General features: G+C 37.1%; 1 protein-coding gene across 5 annotated transcripts in view; it reads right to left on the reverse strand.

Annotated features, from left to right (window-relative positions):
- Positions 1-14,246, reverse strand: part of MED14 (mediator complex subunit 14) — a 72,399-nt gene that overhangs the window by 45,683 nt on the left and 12,470 nt on the right. For all 5 annotated transcript variants that reach the window (XR_014258754.1, XM_082446366.1, XM_082446365.1 and 2 more), the window contains exons 4-10: positions 12,220-12,393; positions 11,407-11,536; positions 10,812-10,940; positions 10,389-10,496; positions 9,725-9,857; positions 8,817-8,967; positions 8,265-8,376 (exon numbers count right to left, since the gene is read on the reverse strand). Coding sequence is in view for 4 of the 5 variants with exons in the window: in XM_082446366.1 (XP_082302492.1) it covers positions 8,265-8,376; positions 8,817-8,967; positions 9,725-9,857; positions 10,389-10,496; positions 10,812-10,940; positions 11,407-11,536; positions 12,220-12,393 (937 nt within the window). In the remaining variant the exon portion in view is untranslated. The remainder of the gene's footprint in view (positions 1-8,264; positions 8,377-8,816; positions 8,968-9,724; positions 9,858-10,388; positions 10,497-10,811; positions 10,941-11,406; positions 11,537-12,219; positions 12,394-14,246) is intronic.

The following is a 14,246-nucleotide window of genomic DNA, read 5'->3' on the forward strand; positions in this document are numbered from 1 at the left end:
AGCCCAAAGGGGGCGAGTGCACCACAGCTAGCCGGGAGGGAGTCTGGGAAAAAGTCTGGAGCTGCCGAAGAGGCAAGAGACCTTTTCTTGCCTCTTTGTTTCCTGGTGCGCGAGGAGAGGGGATTCAGAGCGCCGCCTAAACGAGCTCCAGAGACGGGCACGAGCCGCGGCTATCAGTGCGGACCCCAGAGACAGGCATGAGACGCCAAGGCTGCTGCTGCCGCCACCAAGAAGCCTGTGTGCAAGCACAGGTCACTCTCCACACCTCCCCTCCCGGGAGCCTGTGCAGCCCGCCACTGCCAGGGTCCCATGATCCAGGGACAACTTCCTCGGGAGAAAGCACGGCGCGCCTCAGGCTGGTGCAACGTCACGCTGGCCTCTGCCGCCGCAGGCTCGCCCCGCATCCGTATCCCTCCCTCCCCCCGGCCTGAGTGAGCCGGAGACCCTTAATCAGCCGCTGCTTTAACCCCGTCTTCTCTGAGCAAAGAACGGACACCCTCAGGTGACCTACACACAGAGGCGGGTCCAAATCCAAAGCTGAATCCCAGGAGCTGTGCGAACAAAGAAGAGAAAGGGAAATTTCTCCCAGCAGCCTCAGAAGCAGTGGATTAAAGCTCCACAATCAACTTGATGTACCCTGCATCTGTGGAATACCTGAATAGACAACGAATCATCCCAAATTGAGGAGTTGGACTTTGGGAGCAAAATATATTATTTTTTCCCCTTTTCCTCTTTTTGTGAGTGGGTTATGTGTATGCTTCTGTGTGAGATTTTGTCTGTATAACTTTGCTTTCACCATTTGTCCTAGTGTTCTGTCCGTCCGTTTTTATTTTTCCTTAAAAAAATTTTTTTTCTTAATAATTATTTTTTATTTTAATAACTTTATTTTATCTTACTTTATTTTCTTTTATCTTCTTCTTTCATTCTCTTTTTTCTCCCTTTTATCCTGAGCCGTGTGGATGACAGGTTCTTGGTGCTCCAGCCAGGCATCAGGGCGGTGCCTCTGAGGTGGGAGAGCCAACTTCAGGACACTGGTCCACAAGATACCTCCCAGCTCCACGTAATACCAAACGGTGAAAATCTCCCAGAGATCTCCATCTCAACACCAAGACCCAGCTTCACTCAACGACCAGCAAGCTACAGTGCTGGACACCCTATGCCAAACAACTAACAAGACAGGAACACAGCCCCATCCATTAGCAGAGAGGCTGCCTAAAATCATAATAAGGCCACAGACACCCCAAAACACACCACCAGACGTGGACCTGCCCACTAGAAAGACAAGATCCAGCCTCATCGACCAGAACACAGGCACTAGTCCCCTCCACCAGGAAGCCTACACAACCCACTGAACCAACCTTAGCCACTGGGGACAGATACCAAAAACAACGGGAACTACAAAGCTGCAGCCTGCGAAAAGGAGACCCCAAACACAGTAAGATAAGCAAAATGAGAAGACAGAAAAACACACAGCAGATGAAGCAGCAAGGTAAAAACACACCAGACCTAAAAAATGAAGAGGAAATAGGCAGTCTACCTGAAAAAGAATTCAGAATAATGACAGTAAAGATGATCCAAAATCTTGGAAACAGAATAGACAAAATGCAAGAAACATTTAACAAGGACCTAGAAGAACTAAAGAGGAAACAAGCAACGATGAACAACACAATAAATGAAATTAAAAATACTCTAGAAGGCATCAATAGCAGAATAACTGAGGCAGAAGAACGGATAAGTGACTTGGAAGATAAAATAGTGGAAATAACTACTGCAGAGCAGGATAAAGAAAAAAGAATGAAAAGAACTGAGGACAGTCTCAGAGACCTCTGGGACAACATTAAACGCACCAACATTCGAATTATAGGGGTCCCAGAAGAAGAAGAGAAAAAGAAAGGGACTGAGAAAATATTTGAAGGGATTATAGTTGAAAACTTCCCTAATATGGGAAAGGAAATACTTAATCAAGTCCTGGAAGCACAGAGAGTCCCATACAGGATAAATCCAAGGAGAAACATGCCAAGACACATATTAATCAAACTGTCAAAAATTAAATATAAAGAAAACATATTAAAAGCAACAAGGGAAAAACAACAAATAACACACAAGGGAATCCCCATAAGGTTAACAGCTGATCTTTCAGCAGAAACTCTGCAAGCCAGAAGGGAGTGGCAGGACATATTTAAAGTGATGAAGGAGAAAAACCTACAACCAAGATTACTCTATCCAGCAAGGATCTCATTCATATTTGATGGAGAAATTAAAACCTTTACAGACAAGCAAAAGCTGAGAGAGTTCAGCACCACCAAACCAGCTTTACAACAAATGCTAAAGGAACTTCTCTAGGCAAGAAACACAAGAGAAGGAAAACACCTACAATAACAAACCCAAAACATTTAAGAAAATGGGAAAAGGAACATACATATCGATAATTACCTTAAATGTAAACTGATTGAATGCTCCCACCAAAAGACACACACTGGCTAAATGGATACAAAAACAAGACCCGTATATATGCTGTCTACAAGAGACCCACTTCAGACCTAGGGACACATACAGACTGAAAGTGAGGGGATGGAAAAAGATATTCCATACAAATGGAAATCAAAAGAAAGCTGGAGTAGCAATTCTCATATCAGACAAAACAGACTTTAAAATAAAGACTATTACAAGAGACAAAGAAGGACACTACACAATGATCAAGGGATCGATCCAAGAGGAAGGTATAACAATTGTAAATATTTATGCACCCAACATAGGAGCACCTCAATACATAAGGCAAATACTAACAGCCATAAAAGGGGAAATTGACAGTAACACAATCATAGTAGGGGACTTTAACACCCCACTTTCACCAATGGACAGATCATCCAAAATGAAAATAAATAAGGAAACACAAGCTTTAAATGATACGTTAAACAAGATGGACTTAATTGATATTTATAGGACATTTCACCCAAAAACAACAGAATACACATTTTTCTCAAGTGCTCATGGAACATTCTCCAGGATAGGTCATATCTTGGTTCACAAATCAAGCCTTGGTAAGTTTAAGAAAATTGAAATCGTATCAAGTATCTTTTCCAACCACAATGCTATGAGACTAGATATCAATTACAGAAAAAGATCTGTAAAAAATACAAACACATGGAGGCTAAACAATACACTACTTAATAACGAAGTGATCCCTGAAGAAATCAAAGGGGAAATCAAAAAATACCTAGAAACAAATGACAATGGAGACACGATGAGCCATAACCTATGGGATGCAGCAAAAGCAGTTCTAAGAGGGAAGTTTATAGCAATACAAGCCTACCTCAAGAAACAGGAAACATCTCGAATAAACAACCTAACCTTGCACCTAAAGCAATTAGAGAAAGAAGAACAAAAAAACCCCAAAGTTAGCAGAAGGAAAGAAATCATAAAGATCAGATCAGAAATAAATGAAAAAGAAATGAAGGAAATGATAGCAAAGATCAATATAACTAAAAGCTGGTTCTTTGAGAAGATAAACCAAATTGATAAACCATTAGCCAGACTCATCAAGAAAAAAAGGGAGAAGACTCAAATCAATAGAATTAGAAATGAAAAAGGAGAAGTAACAACTGACACTGCAGAAATACAAACGATCATGAGAGATTACTACAAGCAACTCTATGCCAATAAAATGGACAACCTGGAAGAAATGGACAAATTCTTAGAAATGCACAACCTGCTGAGACTGAACCAGGAAGAAATAGAAAATATGAACAGACCAATCACAAGCACTGAAATTGAAACTGTGATTAAAAATCTTCCAACAAACAAAAGCCCAGGACCAGATGGCTTCACAGGCGAATTCTATCAAACACTTAGAGAAGAGCTAACACCTATCTTTCTCAAACTCTTCCAAACTATTGCAGAGGGAGGAACACTCCCCAACTCATTCTACGAGGCCACCATCACCCTGATACCAAAACCAGACAAAGATGTCACAAAGAAAGAAAACTACAGGCCAATATCACTGATGAACACAGATGTAAAAATCCTCAACAAAATACTAGCAAACAGAATCCAACAGCACATTAAAAGGATCATACACCATGATCAAGTGAGGCTTATTCCAGGAATGCAAGGATTCTTCAATATACGCAAATCAATCAACATGATACACCATATTAACAAATTGAAGGAGAAAAACCATATGATCATCTCAATAGATGCAGAGAAAGCTTTAGACAAAATTCAACACCCATTTATGATAAAGGCCCTGCAGAAAGTAGGCACAGAGGGAACTTTCCTCAACACAATAAAGGCCATATATGACAAACCCACAGCCAACATTGTCCTCAATGGTGAAAAACTGAAACCATTTCCACTAAGCTCAGGAACAAGACAAGGTTGCCCACTCTCACCACTATTATTCAACATAGTTTTGGAAGTTTTAGCCACAGCAATCAGAGAAGAAAAAGAAATAAAAGGAATCCAAATCAGAAAAGAAGAAGTAAAGCTGTCACTGTTTGCAGATGACATGATACTATACATAGAGAATCCTAAAGATGCTACCAGAAAACTACTAGAGCTAATCAATGAATTTGGTAAAGTAGCAGGATACAAAATTAATGCACAGAAATCTCTTGCATTCCTATACACTAATGACGAAAAATCTGAAAGAGAAATTAAGAAAACACTCCCATTTACCACTGCAACAAAAGGAATAAAATATCTAGGAATAAACCTACCTAAGGAGACAAAAGACCTGTATGCAGAAAATTATAAGACACTGATGAAAGAAATTAAAGATGATACAAATAGATGGAGAGATATACCATGTTCTTGGATTGGAAGAATCAACATTGTGAAAATGACTCTACTACCCAAAGCAATCTACAGATTCAACGCAATCCCTATCAAACTACCACTGGCAACTAGAACAAAAAATTTCACAATTTGTATGGAAACACAAAAGACCCCGAATAGCCAAAGCAATCTTGAGAACGAAAAATGGAGCTGGAGGAATCAGGCTCCCTGACTTCAGACTATACTACAAAGCTACAGTAATCAAGACAGTTTGGTACTGGCACAAAAACAGAAATATACATCAGTGGAACAGGATCGAAAGCCCAGAGATAAACCCACGCACATATGGTCACCTTATCTTTGATAAAGGAGGCAAGCATGTACAGTGGAGAAAAGACAGCCTCTTCAATAAGTGGTGCTGGGAAAACTGGACAGGTACATGTAAAAGTATGAAATTAGAACACTCCCTAACACCATACACAAAAATAAACTCAAAATGGATTAAAGACCTAAATGTAAGGCCAAACACTATAAAACTCTTAGAGGAAAACATAGGCAGAACACTCTATGACATATATCACAGAAAGATCCTTTTTGACCCAGCTCCTAGAGAAATGGAAATAAAAACAAAAATAAACAAATAGGACCTAATGAAACTTAAAACTTTTTGCACAGCAAAGGAAACCATAAACAAGACGAAAAGACAACCCTCAGAATGGGAGAAAATATTTGCAAATGAAGCAACTGACAAAGGATTAATCTCCAAGATTTACAAGCAGCTCATGCAGCTCAATAACAAAAAAACAAACAACCCAATCCAAAAATGGGCAGAAGACCTAAATAGACATTTCTCCAAAGAAGATATACAGACTGCCAACAAACACATGAAAGAATGCTCAACATCATTAATCATTAGAGAAATGCAAATCAAAACTACAATGAGATATCATCTCACACCAGTCAGAATGGCCATCATCAAAAAATCTAGAAACAATAAATGCTGGAGAGGGTGTGGAGAAAAGGGAACACTCTTGCACTGTTGGTGGGAATGTAAATTGATACAGCCACTATGGAGAACAGTATGGAGGTTCCTTAAAAAACTAAAAATAGAACTACCATACGACCCAGCAATCCCACTACTGGGCATATACCCTGAGAAAACCATAATTCAAAAGGAGTCATGTACCACAATGTTCATTGCAGCTCTATTTACAATAGCCAGGACATGGAAGCAACCTAAGTGTCCATCATTGGATGAATGGATAAAGAAGATGTGGCACATATATACAATGGAATATTACTCAGCCATAAAAAGAAGCGAAATGGAGTTATTTGTAGTGAGGTGGATGGAGTTAAGAGTCTGTCCTACAGAATGAAGTTAAGTCAGGAAGAGAAAAACAAATACAGTATGCTAACACATATATATGGAGTCTAAGGAAAAAAAAAAAAAAGGTCATGAAGAACCTGGTGGCAAGATGGGAATAAAGACACAGACCTACTAGAGAATGGACTTGAGGATATGGGGAGGGGGAAGGGTAAGCTGTGACAATGTGAGAGAGTGGCATGGGCATATATTCACTACCAAACGTAAAATAGATAGCTAGTGGGAAGCAACCGCATAGCACAGGGAGATCAGCTCGGTGCTTTGTGACCACCTAGAGGGGTGGGAGGGAGGGAGATGCAAGAGGGAAGAGATATGGGAACATATGTATATGTATAACTGATTCACTTTATTATAAAGCAGAAACTAACACACCATTGTAAAGCAATTATACTCTAGTAAAGATGTTAAAAAAAAAAAGTCAGCTAAAGTCTCACAATAAAACTACTGGATATTTTAATATATTCCATCATTAAATACATAAAATATGAAGTAAATAAATTAAGAGTCCAACTTCAGAAGCTAAGGGGGAAAGAGGTACAGATGAAATAAATGCCGAAAAAAAAGAGTAAAAAATCAATTAAATGAAAAAGAATTCAAATGAAATACAAGCAAGTTACAGCAATAAACAAGACTAAAACTCTTGACAAATAAGCATATGAAATAAAAGTGCTCAACATCATATGTTATTAGGGAATTACAAATTAATGCAATGAGATACAACTACACATCTATCAGTACTAAAATGGCTATGGTACATCCACACAGTGGAATATTATTCAGCGATCAAAGGAAATGAGCTCTCAAGCTACAAAAGGACACAGAGGAAACTTAAATGCATATTGTTAAAGAAGCCAGTCTGAAAAGGCTACATGCTGTATGATTCCAGATACATGACACTGAAGAAAAGGCAAATCTACAGAGACAGTAAAAATACCAGTGGCTGCCAGGGGTACAAGGGAGGAAAAGATCAATAAATAGGAGGAGTGCAGGGGATTTTGTGGCAGTGAAGTTACTCTGTATGATATTGCAATGATGGATATGACATTATAATTGTCACATATATTGATATAATGCATAAACATTGGCAAGTATATGACATTAAACTTCGGTCAAAACCCTTAGAATTGTACAACAAAGGAGTGAAAGTGAACCTATGGACATTAGGTAACAATAACGTATAATATACCAATATTTGTTCATCAATTATAACAAATGTACCATACTAACATGAGTTAGTAATATGGGAACTTGGATGAGAGGAGAGGGAGAGCACTTTGTACTTTCTGATCAATTTTTCTGTAAACCTAAAATTGCTTTAAAAAATAAAGTCTGTTAAAATAAATAAATAAATAAATAAAGTCTTTATTTAAAAAAAAAAGATCATAAACCTCAATTTTCTACAATCCCAATGATATTTTAGAATTTTACTATTTTGAAAAATTAGAAATAATTAAAATTAGAAAAATTAAGATTGCAAAAATACTGTGAGCACCAGGTAATCACAGCCAAAAACAACTGGGGTAGGAATAGTAAATATGCTCATTGTGATACTGTGAAACTATATTCCTAGAATGAAAGCACTTACTTTGTAAACGACTGACCGTCCCCTAACGCTCTGAATATACCAGGTAATTAGAAGATTTTTCACTATGTGTGCATATCTGTATTTCTTATTTTGAACCCTGTTAATGTATTAACAACTCAAAAACATTTTTAAAAAGACAAGGGATATATTTTGCTTCATTCAAACAGGCATTATTTCATAAATACATTATAAATATTTGCAAAGCTGCCTTAACCTTTTAGAAGAAAAAACAAAAGAAGATTCATATTAAAATGTTAAAATGGCTTCTATATCAATAGGAAAGAAAAGTTTTAAGGAGAGTCGATATACATACATTTCAAAAATAAGGTCAAGCTAAATGAAAAAGAAGAAAGTAAGGGGAAAATTAAGACAAGCTTGGGAGATCACAAATTAAAATACAGCCTCTACAACAAAATCAGTATATCAGGAAAAAATCATTAAGAAAGGCTCTTCAGAAAATGAAAGTGGATACTAATTTAAACAAAAGACAGACAAAAATGCCAATTTAAAATAACCTACAATTTTCATTGGCATTGAAGCCTCTAAGAATGGCCTTCAGTTCCTGGAGCTTCTGATGAGCTCGTGCATGGACACTGTCAATCAGGAGTTTTTCTATGGATAAATGATCGATCTGCACAAACGAGAACAGAATTAATTGTATGTGCAATTTAAACATTTTTACTTTAAAAGCCTGAGAGTAGATTACTGTGCTCCAAGGTACTTCCTTTTAGAATCACAATGATTAAGTGTTAACCAGTAAAAGAAAGCAAACTTAAAATTAAAAAAATAAATTTAAATGGTATTGATAAAGGCTACAGTTAACATTCTGGCAACTATAGATCTGATCTAAATTACAGAATTTGAAAGAACATCTTAAAAATTATATTAGATGTTAAAACAACCACAACAAATGTACAAGCATAACATTCATTTAAAATAAGTTTCATAAAGGGTTTTAGGAACAATTAGGTATTTTAAAGGATTTGTGCTAAAAGTTTAAGTATAAATGGTAAGTTATATTACTATATTCATTTAATCAAACCAATGTTGAAATATATTGAGTTCTTTTACCTTCATGGCTCTTTCCACTAATTTGGAATCAGAAGCTGGCAAAGGAGGATCATGAAAAATCTGTAAAGGCTTGGAGACATCATTCTCATCAATTTTAATGGTAACTTTGTGAACAGATGCTGTCCCTGTTTTTCGCCCAAGAACCTGTTGACTAAAGAGAAAAAAGAAATATTAAGAATTTTTTCCAACACAGTCTGTTAACTTCTGGAATAAAAGAGAGACAGTTTATTGTGCACCTTATCCAGAGCCTAGAACATGGCAGGTCCTCACTGTTTGTTGAGGGAATATTAATATTGGGAAGACAGCTATTCTGTAATCCAACACAATATGATTTACTACATTAAAAAAAAAACACAGACACAGAATTTAAAAGTAAAACACATGCACACACACAAAAAAAGGCCAAAACAATCTTTAAGTGGTGTCTATTCACCTCTGATTCCTTTACAGAAAATGGGAATCAAGCAAAGTTCAAATAGGGAATAGAGGATTGTAAAACAGCCTGATACTGATTTTCCCCAAAAAACTCCCCCAAAAGTTTTTAAAAGGTGCAATTCAAAAGATAACACTGTGATAAGCAAGGATTTTTTAAAAATGATACCTGATAATCTAACCTAATGGTCTTTTAGCAATCTGGTATGAAGCCAGAGTAATCTAATCTTTAAGAATAGTAAGTTTTAGTACAAATAGATAAACGTCTACATATTTAAAACATGCCATGTTCTAAGAAAGGTGTCAATTATGGATGTCCTATGTGGTTTATATGATACCATAGGACTTTACCATACAAAATCATGTTGCTAGAGGTACACAGAGGTATATGGTAAATCAGATGTATGAGAGAAAGAGAGAAACAAAAAGAGTATTTACGGTTATTGCATGACCCCACCAGAATCAACTTTACTTACTTCCAAACTGAGAGGGAGAGGCACTTTCCTGCATGATACCTTTCCACCTGTACGAGGTCTCCCCACCGCTCTCGGATTAACATTAGAGTTTGGGAATGTAGCACTTCTAACTGAAGTGATAAGCAGAAAGAATCTGATGGATCTTGTTAAGCAAATCTAATATATTACTACAACAGCCAATGAAGTATAAGCAAACTTCATTTAACAAACGCTCTATTCCCCAAAAGTTGGCTATTATACTTCTCCAATGACTTATACAAAAAGTGTTGGAATTTGTGACATAATTTTAGAAAAAGGTTTTGTATTTAATTTTGAACCAATATAAACAAAACGTAAGGTCCAGATTGCCCCTTAATTAATCATAGTTTAGAGAATATGGGTAGACCAAATGGTACTATTTTTTCTCTCCAAATAGTACTATTTCTACCTCATCATTTAAAGTTTTTACCTGCAAAGTCAATAGTAAAATTAAAAACTTGGTTTTTAATAGACATATCACTATTCTTTACACTGGCCAGTTCCCCAGCCCCCATTTCCACCCAAAAAGGGTGACGGGGAGGAGTTTAAGCTGCTCTAGTTCAGGACTAGGGGCAGATGGAAATTGTGTGTGTGTTGGGGGACACAAATTCTTTACAAATACAGGGCTCAAATTTCAGAAGGATACGCAGGCAGCTGTACATGTCCTGAAGAGGTTTCTCATCAGCAAAGAGCCTAGACTGTACCAGCTGATGGATAAAGTTGATCTGCATACTATGAACCAAGGCTCGTCCATCTTCCATTGGCAGGAGAAAAGAAGGTGGTTAATCAGAAAAGTGTACAGATTGTGTCATAGACCAACTAAGGAAGAGTACCCTCACTAACGATGAGTTTAAAAAAAAGAACTGAAATTATCTATGAAAACTAGAGAGTATACTAGAGAAACACTGAAACTTCTGTGGTCAGTAGGCAGTTACGATTATCATAAAATCTGCATCAGGTTACAGGATAAATTGCTAAACACATGTATTATTCTTCAAGAATGTTTCAATAATATAACACCAAACATTTAAATCAATACATATGATTTAAATCAGTATTTATGATTTACCTCCTGTTTCCTTATCCTCAACTAGAATTTCTAGCTTGAGAAGACGCCAGGGAACATCAGGGTCATCTCCCATCACAGTCAAGGTGGCCTCAAATTCTCCTTCAACTCGAAACTTCACTCGGCCATTTGCTTTTAGAAGAAGAAGAAGAAGGTCTACTTTGCTAGAAAATAAGCAGCTTCCCGCTAACCTAGAACTTTCAGTTTCGCTCACGAGAAATTTTAAATAGACTCAAGATTCTTTCATAAGTGTTCAGACAATTCACCGGTTCCTGCATAAACAGTAGCCAGCTTCCAGGTCATCAAGAAACCAAAGGCAACTCTTCTAACATCAAGGAACAATAGTTTCTTGAGGCTCAACTCTAGGACCTAGTCTCTCCTCCAGCCCCAGGTAATCTTGCCCACTCCCCAGCTTCAAATACCAGCACTGTATTTCCAGGTACTAAAGGGAAATGATATGGCACAAGTTACGGATTCAAATACCACCAAAATTGTAGGTCAAGACTTCATAAGGATATTTTAAAAGATAAAACCCCAAAAGCTGTTTGAAAAATATTCTAACGAGTCAATTCTTTAAAAATGTATTTCAGGTACATACCGACTGTAAGATTTGCTAACTGAGGAGGAAGATCTGTGGTTACAAGCCGATGTCTAAGAATCTGGTTCAGCTGGTGAAGTGTAGCTTGTTTCTCAATTTTGGTAATTGGGTCTGGAGGAATAATTTTATCCTACAAAAAAGTTTAAGTGATCTAAAAATAATGTACAAAGAGACATAATTTTTACCTGCGCCTGTTCTAACACAGTATTTTCTTACTTTACCCAAGAGAACCTCAACACTCATTTCTGCAGTCTACATCCAATAACAGTGACCATTACTATCATGCATTAGAGCGTCAATGATTCCACCAGTCACCCAGCTAAGACGGTAATGCAACACGATCTTCTTCATGTTCTATTTATGAAACCAACTTAATGTCACTAGATGACTTTCACCACTTCTTAGAAGTATAAAATACAACAGCACCAAGTGAGTAAACAACTACCACAACAACAAATTTTAAAAAACACTTCCAAAAAGCAACTAGCGTGCCGTATTTTCACATCTGAAATAGATGTTAAGTTACCTTCATAATTCTGTTCACCCTCACCTAAATAAATAAATAAATAAATAAACAAACAAACAAACAAACAAACAAACTCATTTTGATAGCTACTCACATTCTGGTTCCAATTTATTTCAAACCCACCCCCCCCAAATTTTAATTATAGAGAAAAAAGCAAACTACATGAAATATTTATTTTAAAAATACAGAACAGTTTTTTGTTTTGGCTGGGCTACTTATTAATATTGTAGAATCCAATGCCAAAGCCTTCAACTTTTGGGGGTGGGCTGGGGTAGGAATGCACTTACCCTAATGCAGGTTGGCAGCCGTGGGTAAGACCCAGTAGTCAGTACATCAATAGCATATGGGATGGCAAAACTAGGCAGGCGTGCATGGACCAGAGCATCTCTAGCTAATGAGGCCAGGCGATCAGCAGTATCCACAAACAGGATGGCTTGCTGATCTAAGAAGCTCGAGATCATCTTCAAAGCAAAGGATAAATGTATTACGCTTCCTTGAAAACTAGCCACTTTTCACGTCAAATATCATTTATTGATTCCAAAGTAAACTCTGAGAGGAATTAATATAGCTTTTCCATATTTCAAAATATTTCATCAAAAAATTTTCCAGTAATTTGAGGAAAGAAGAAATATTTTTAAAAACCAGTAATTTTCTATCAATTTAAATAAAAGGTTTCCCGATTTGTTTCTCCATCTTTAACATTACACATACATATGACAAGTTAGGAAAAATAAATAGAATAAAATGCTTTTTCTCTTACAGACTTCTAGAGTTGATTGGTAATAAAGGAGACATAAAAGCATGGTCTCCTGGACCCAGACTGCCTTGGTCTCAATTTTAATTCTGCAACTCACTAACCCTATAACCTGGGGCAAGCTGCTTAAATTCCTCTTTGCCTCAGTTTTCTCAATATAAAATGGAGCTGATTTCCTCCCCCTCATAAGGTTGTTCGAGGATTAAGAGTTTATGTATATGAAATCTTTAGAACAGTGCCTAGAACATATAAAACACACAGTAAACATTGTCCATTATGAGATCTAGGCCAACTTCACGCTCAATACAGAAATCCTTTCCATCAGTTCTCTACTCAATGCATTTCACAAGTGTGCCTAAACTAGTAGAGGTCATCATGAAGCTGAAAACTACTTCCTTTCTGGAACAATACTTAAGGTCTTTCACGTCCTTCAAACAGGGGAAGCCCACTCTATCTTCAAGCTGAACATTCCAAATTCCTGACTCACCATCTCTATTCCACTGCCTGGAAATGCTCCAGTTTATCAGTGATCAACTTAAAATATGGTATCCAGAATTAATAACACATCATGCACACACAATGCCCTACATTTTCTCAGTATTCCCACACTCATTTTATTATCTGATTTTCACGACTCTAGGAAATAGACAAAACAAGATAATTACTATTATCTTAGAGATGAGAAAATTGAGGCTGAGGTTTAGACACTTGCTCAAAGATAGTGAATAATCAGAGGAGCTGGAACCAAAAAATGTTTTTTCTAACTCTTAGTTAGACCAGCACAGCCCCGCAGAAGTGCTACCTTCCATGACTAGTAAAATGGAGTTCTATTAACATCACCAACACTAACTTCTTATCAGCAGCCACGACACTGCTAACACACAGCAAGCTTGAAGTTAACTAAAGGGCCTTGATCTTCTGTGCATGAATCTCTATCAAGCAAGGTCCCCTTTCCCACCCTGAACCTAAAGCATGACTGTACTCTGATTTTTAACATATTTGAATCCTGCTTCTCTCAACTTCTGTATAGGTTTTTACTCAGATTTCGGTCATCCCAAGTCTCCATTCACTCAGGACACTGTAAAAATGCTTAGGCCAAAGAATAATAAAGATTTCCGTCCAGGAAGATGTGCATCAACCCTAGTGGGGTGCCACAGTTCATCGAGCCTACATCATTCCACCTTAAATGTGGGTTATTAATGAAACTCTCTAAACTACCTTGCTCAACTCAAAATAAACTAGCTCCAGCTATATTTCTTTGACTTAGAAATCAAATTAATAAAGATAAAAGTTTAGTTTTGAGTTACTTATTAGTGAATCCATATAGGTCCCTAATAATCATGTTCTTTTTTTATTTTTAAGTACTCACATACCAACTGTTGATATGATTAATACCAACCTCCTTTAAAATTTAACTGAGCACCAAACAGACACTTCTCTAAGGAAAATATACAAATGGCCAAAAGCACATGAAAAGACGTTCAACATCACTAGTCATCAGAGAAATGCAAACAAAAAACACAGCGAAGTGCCACTTCACACCTACCAGGATGGCCAGAA

The sequence above is a fragment of the Balaenoptera physalus genome, assembly GCF_965194825.1.
Source record: "Balaenoptera physalus genome assembly, chromosome: X".
NCBI classification, from domain to species: Eukaryota; Metazoa; Chordata; class Mammalia; order Artiodactyla; family Balaenopteridae; genus Balaenoptera; species Balaenoptera physalus.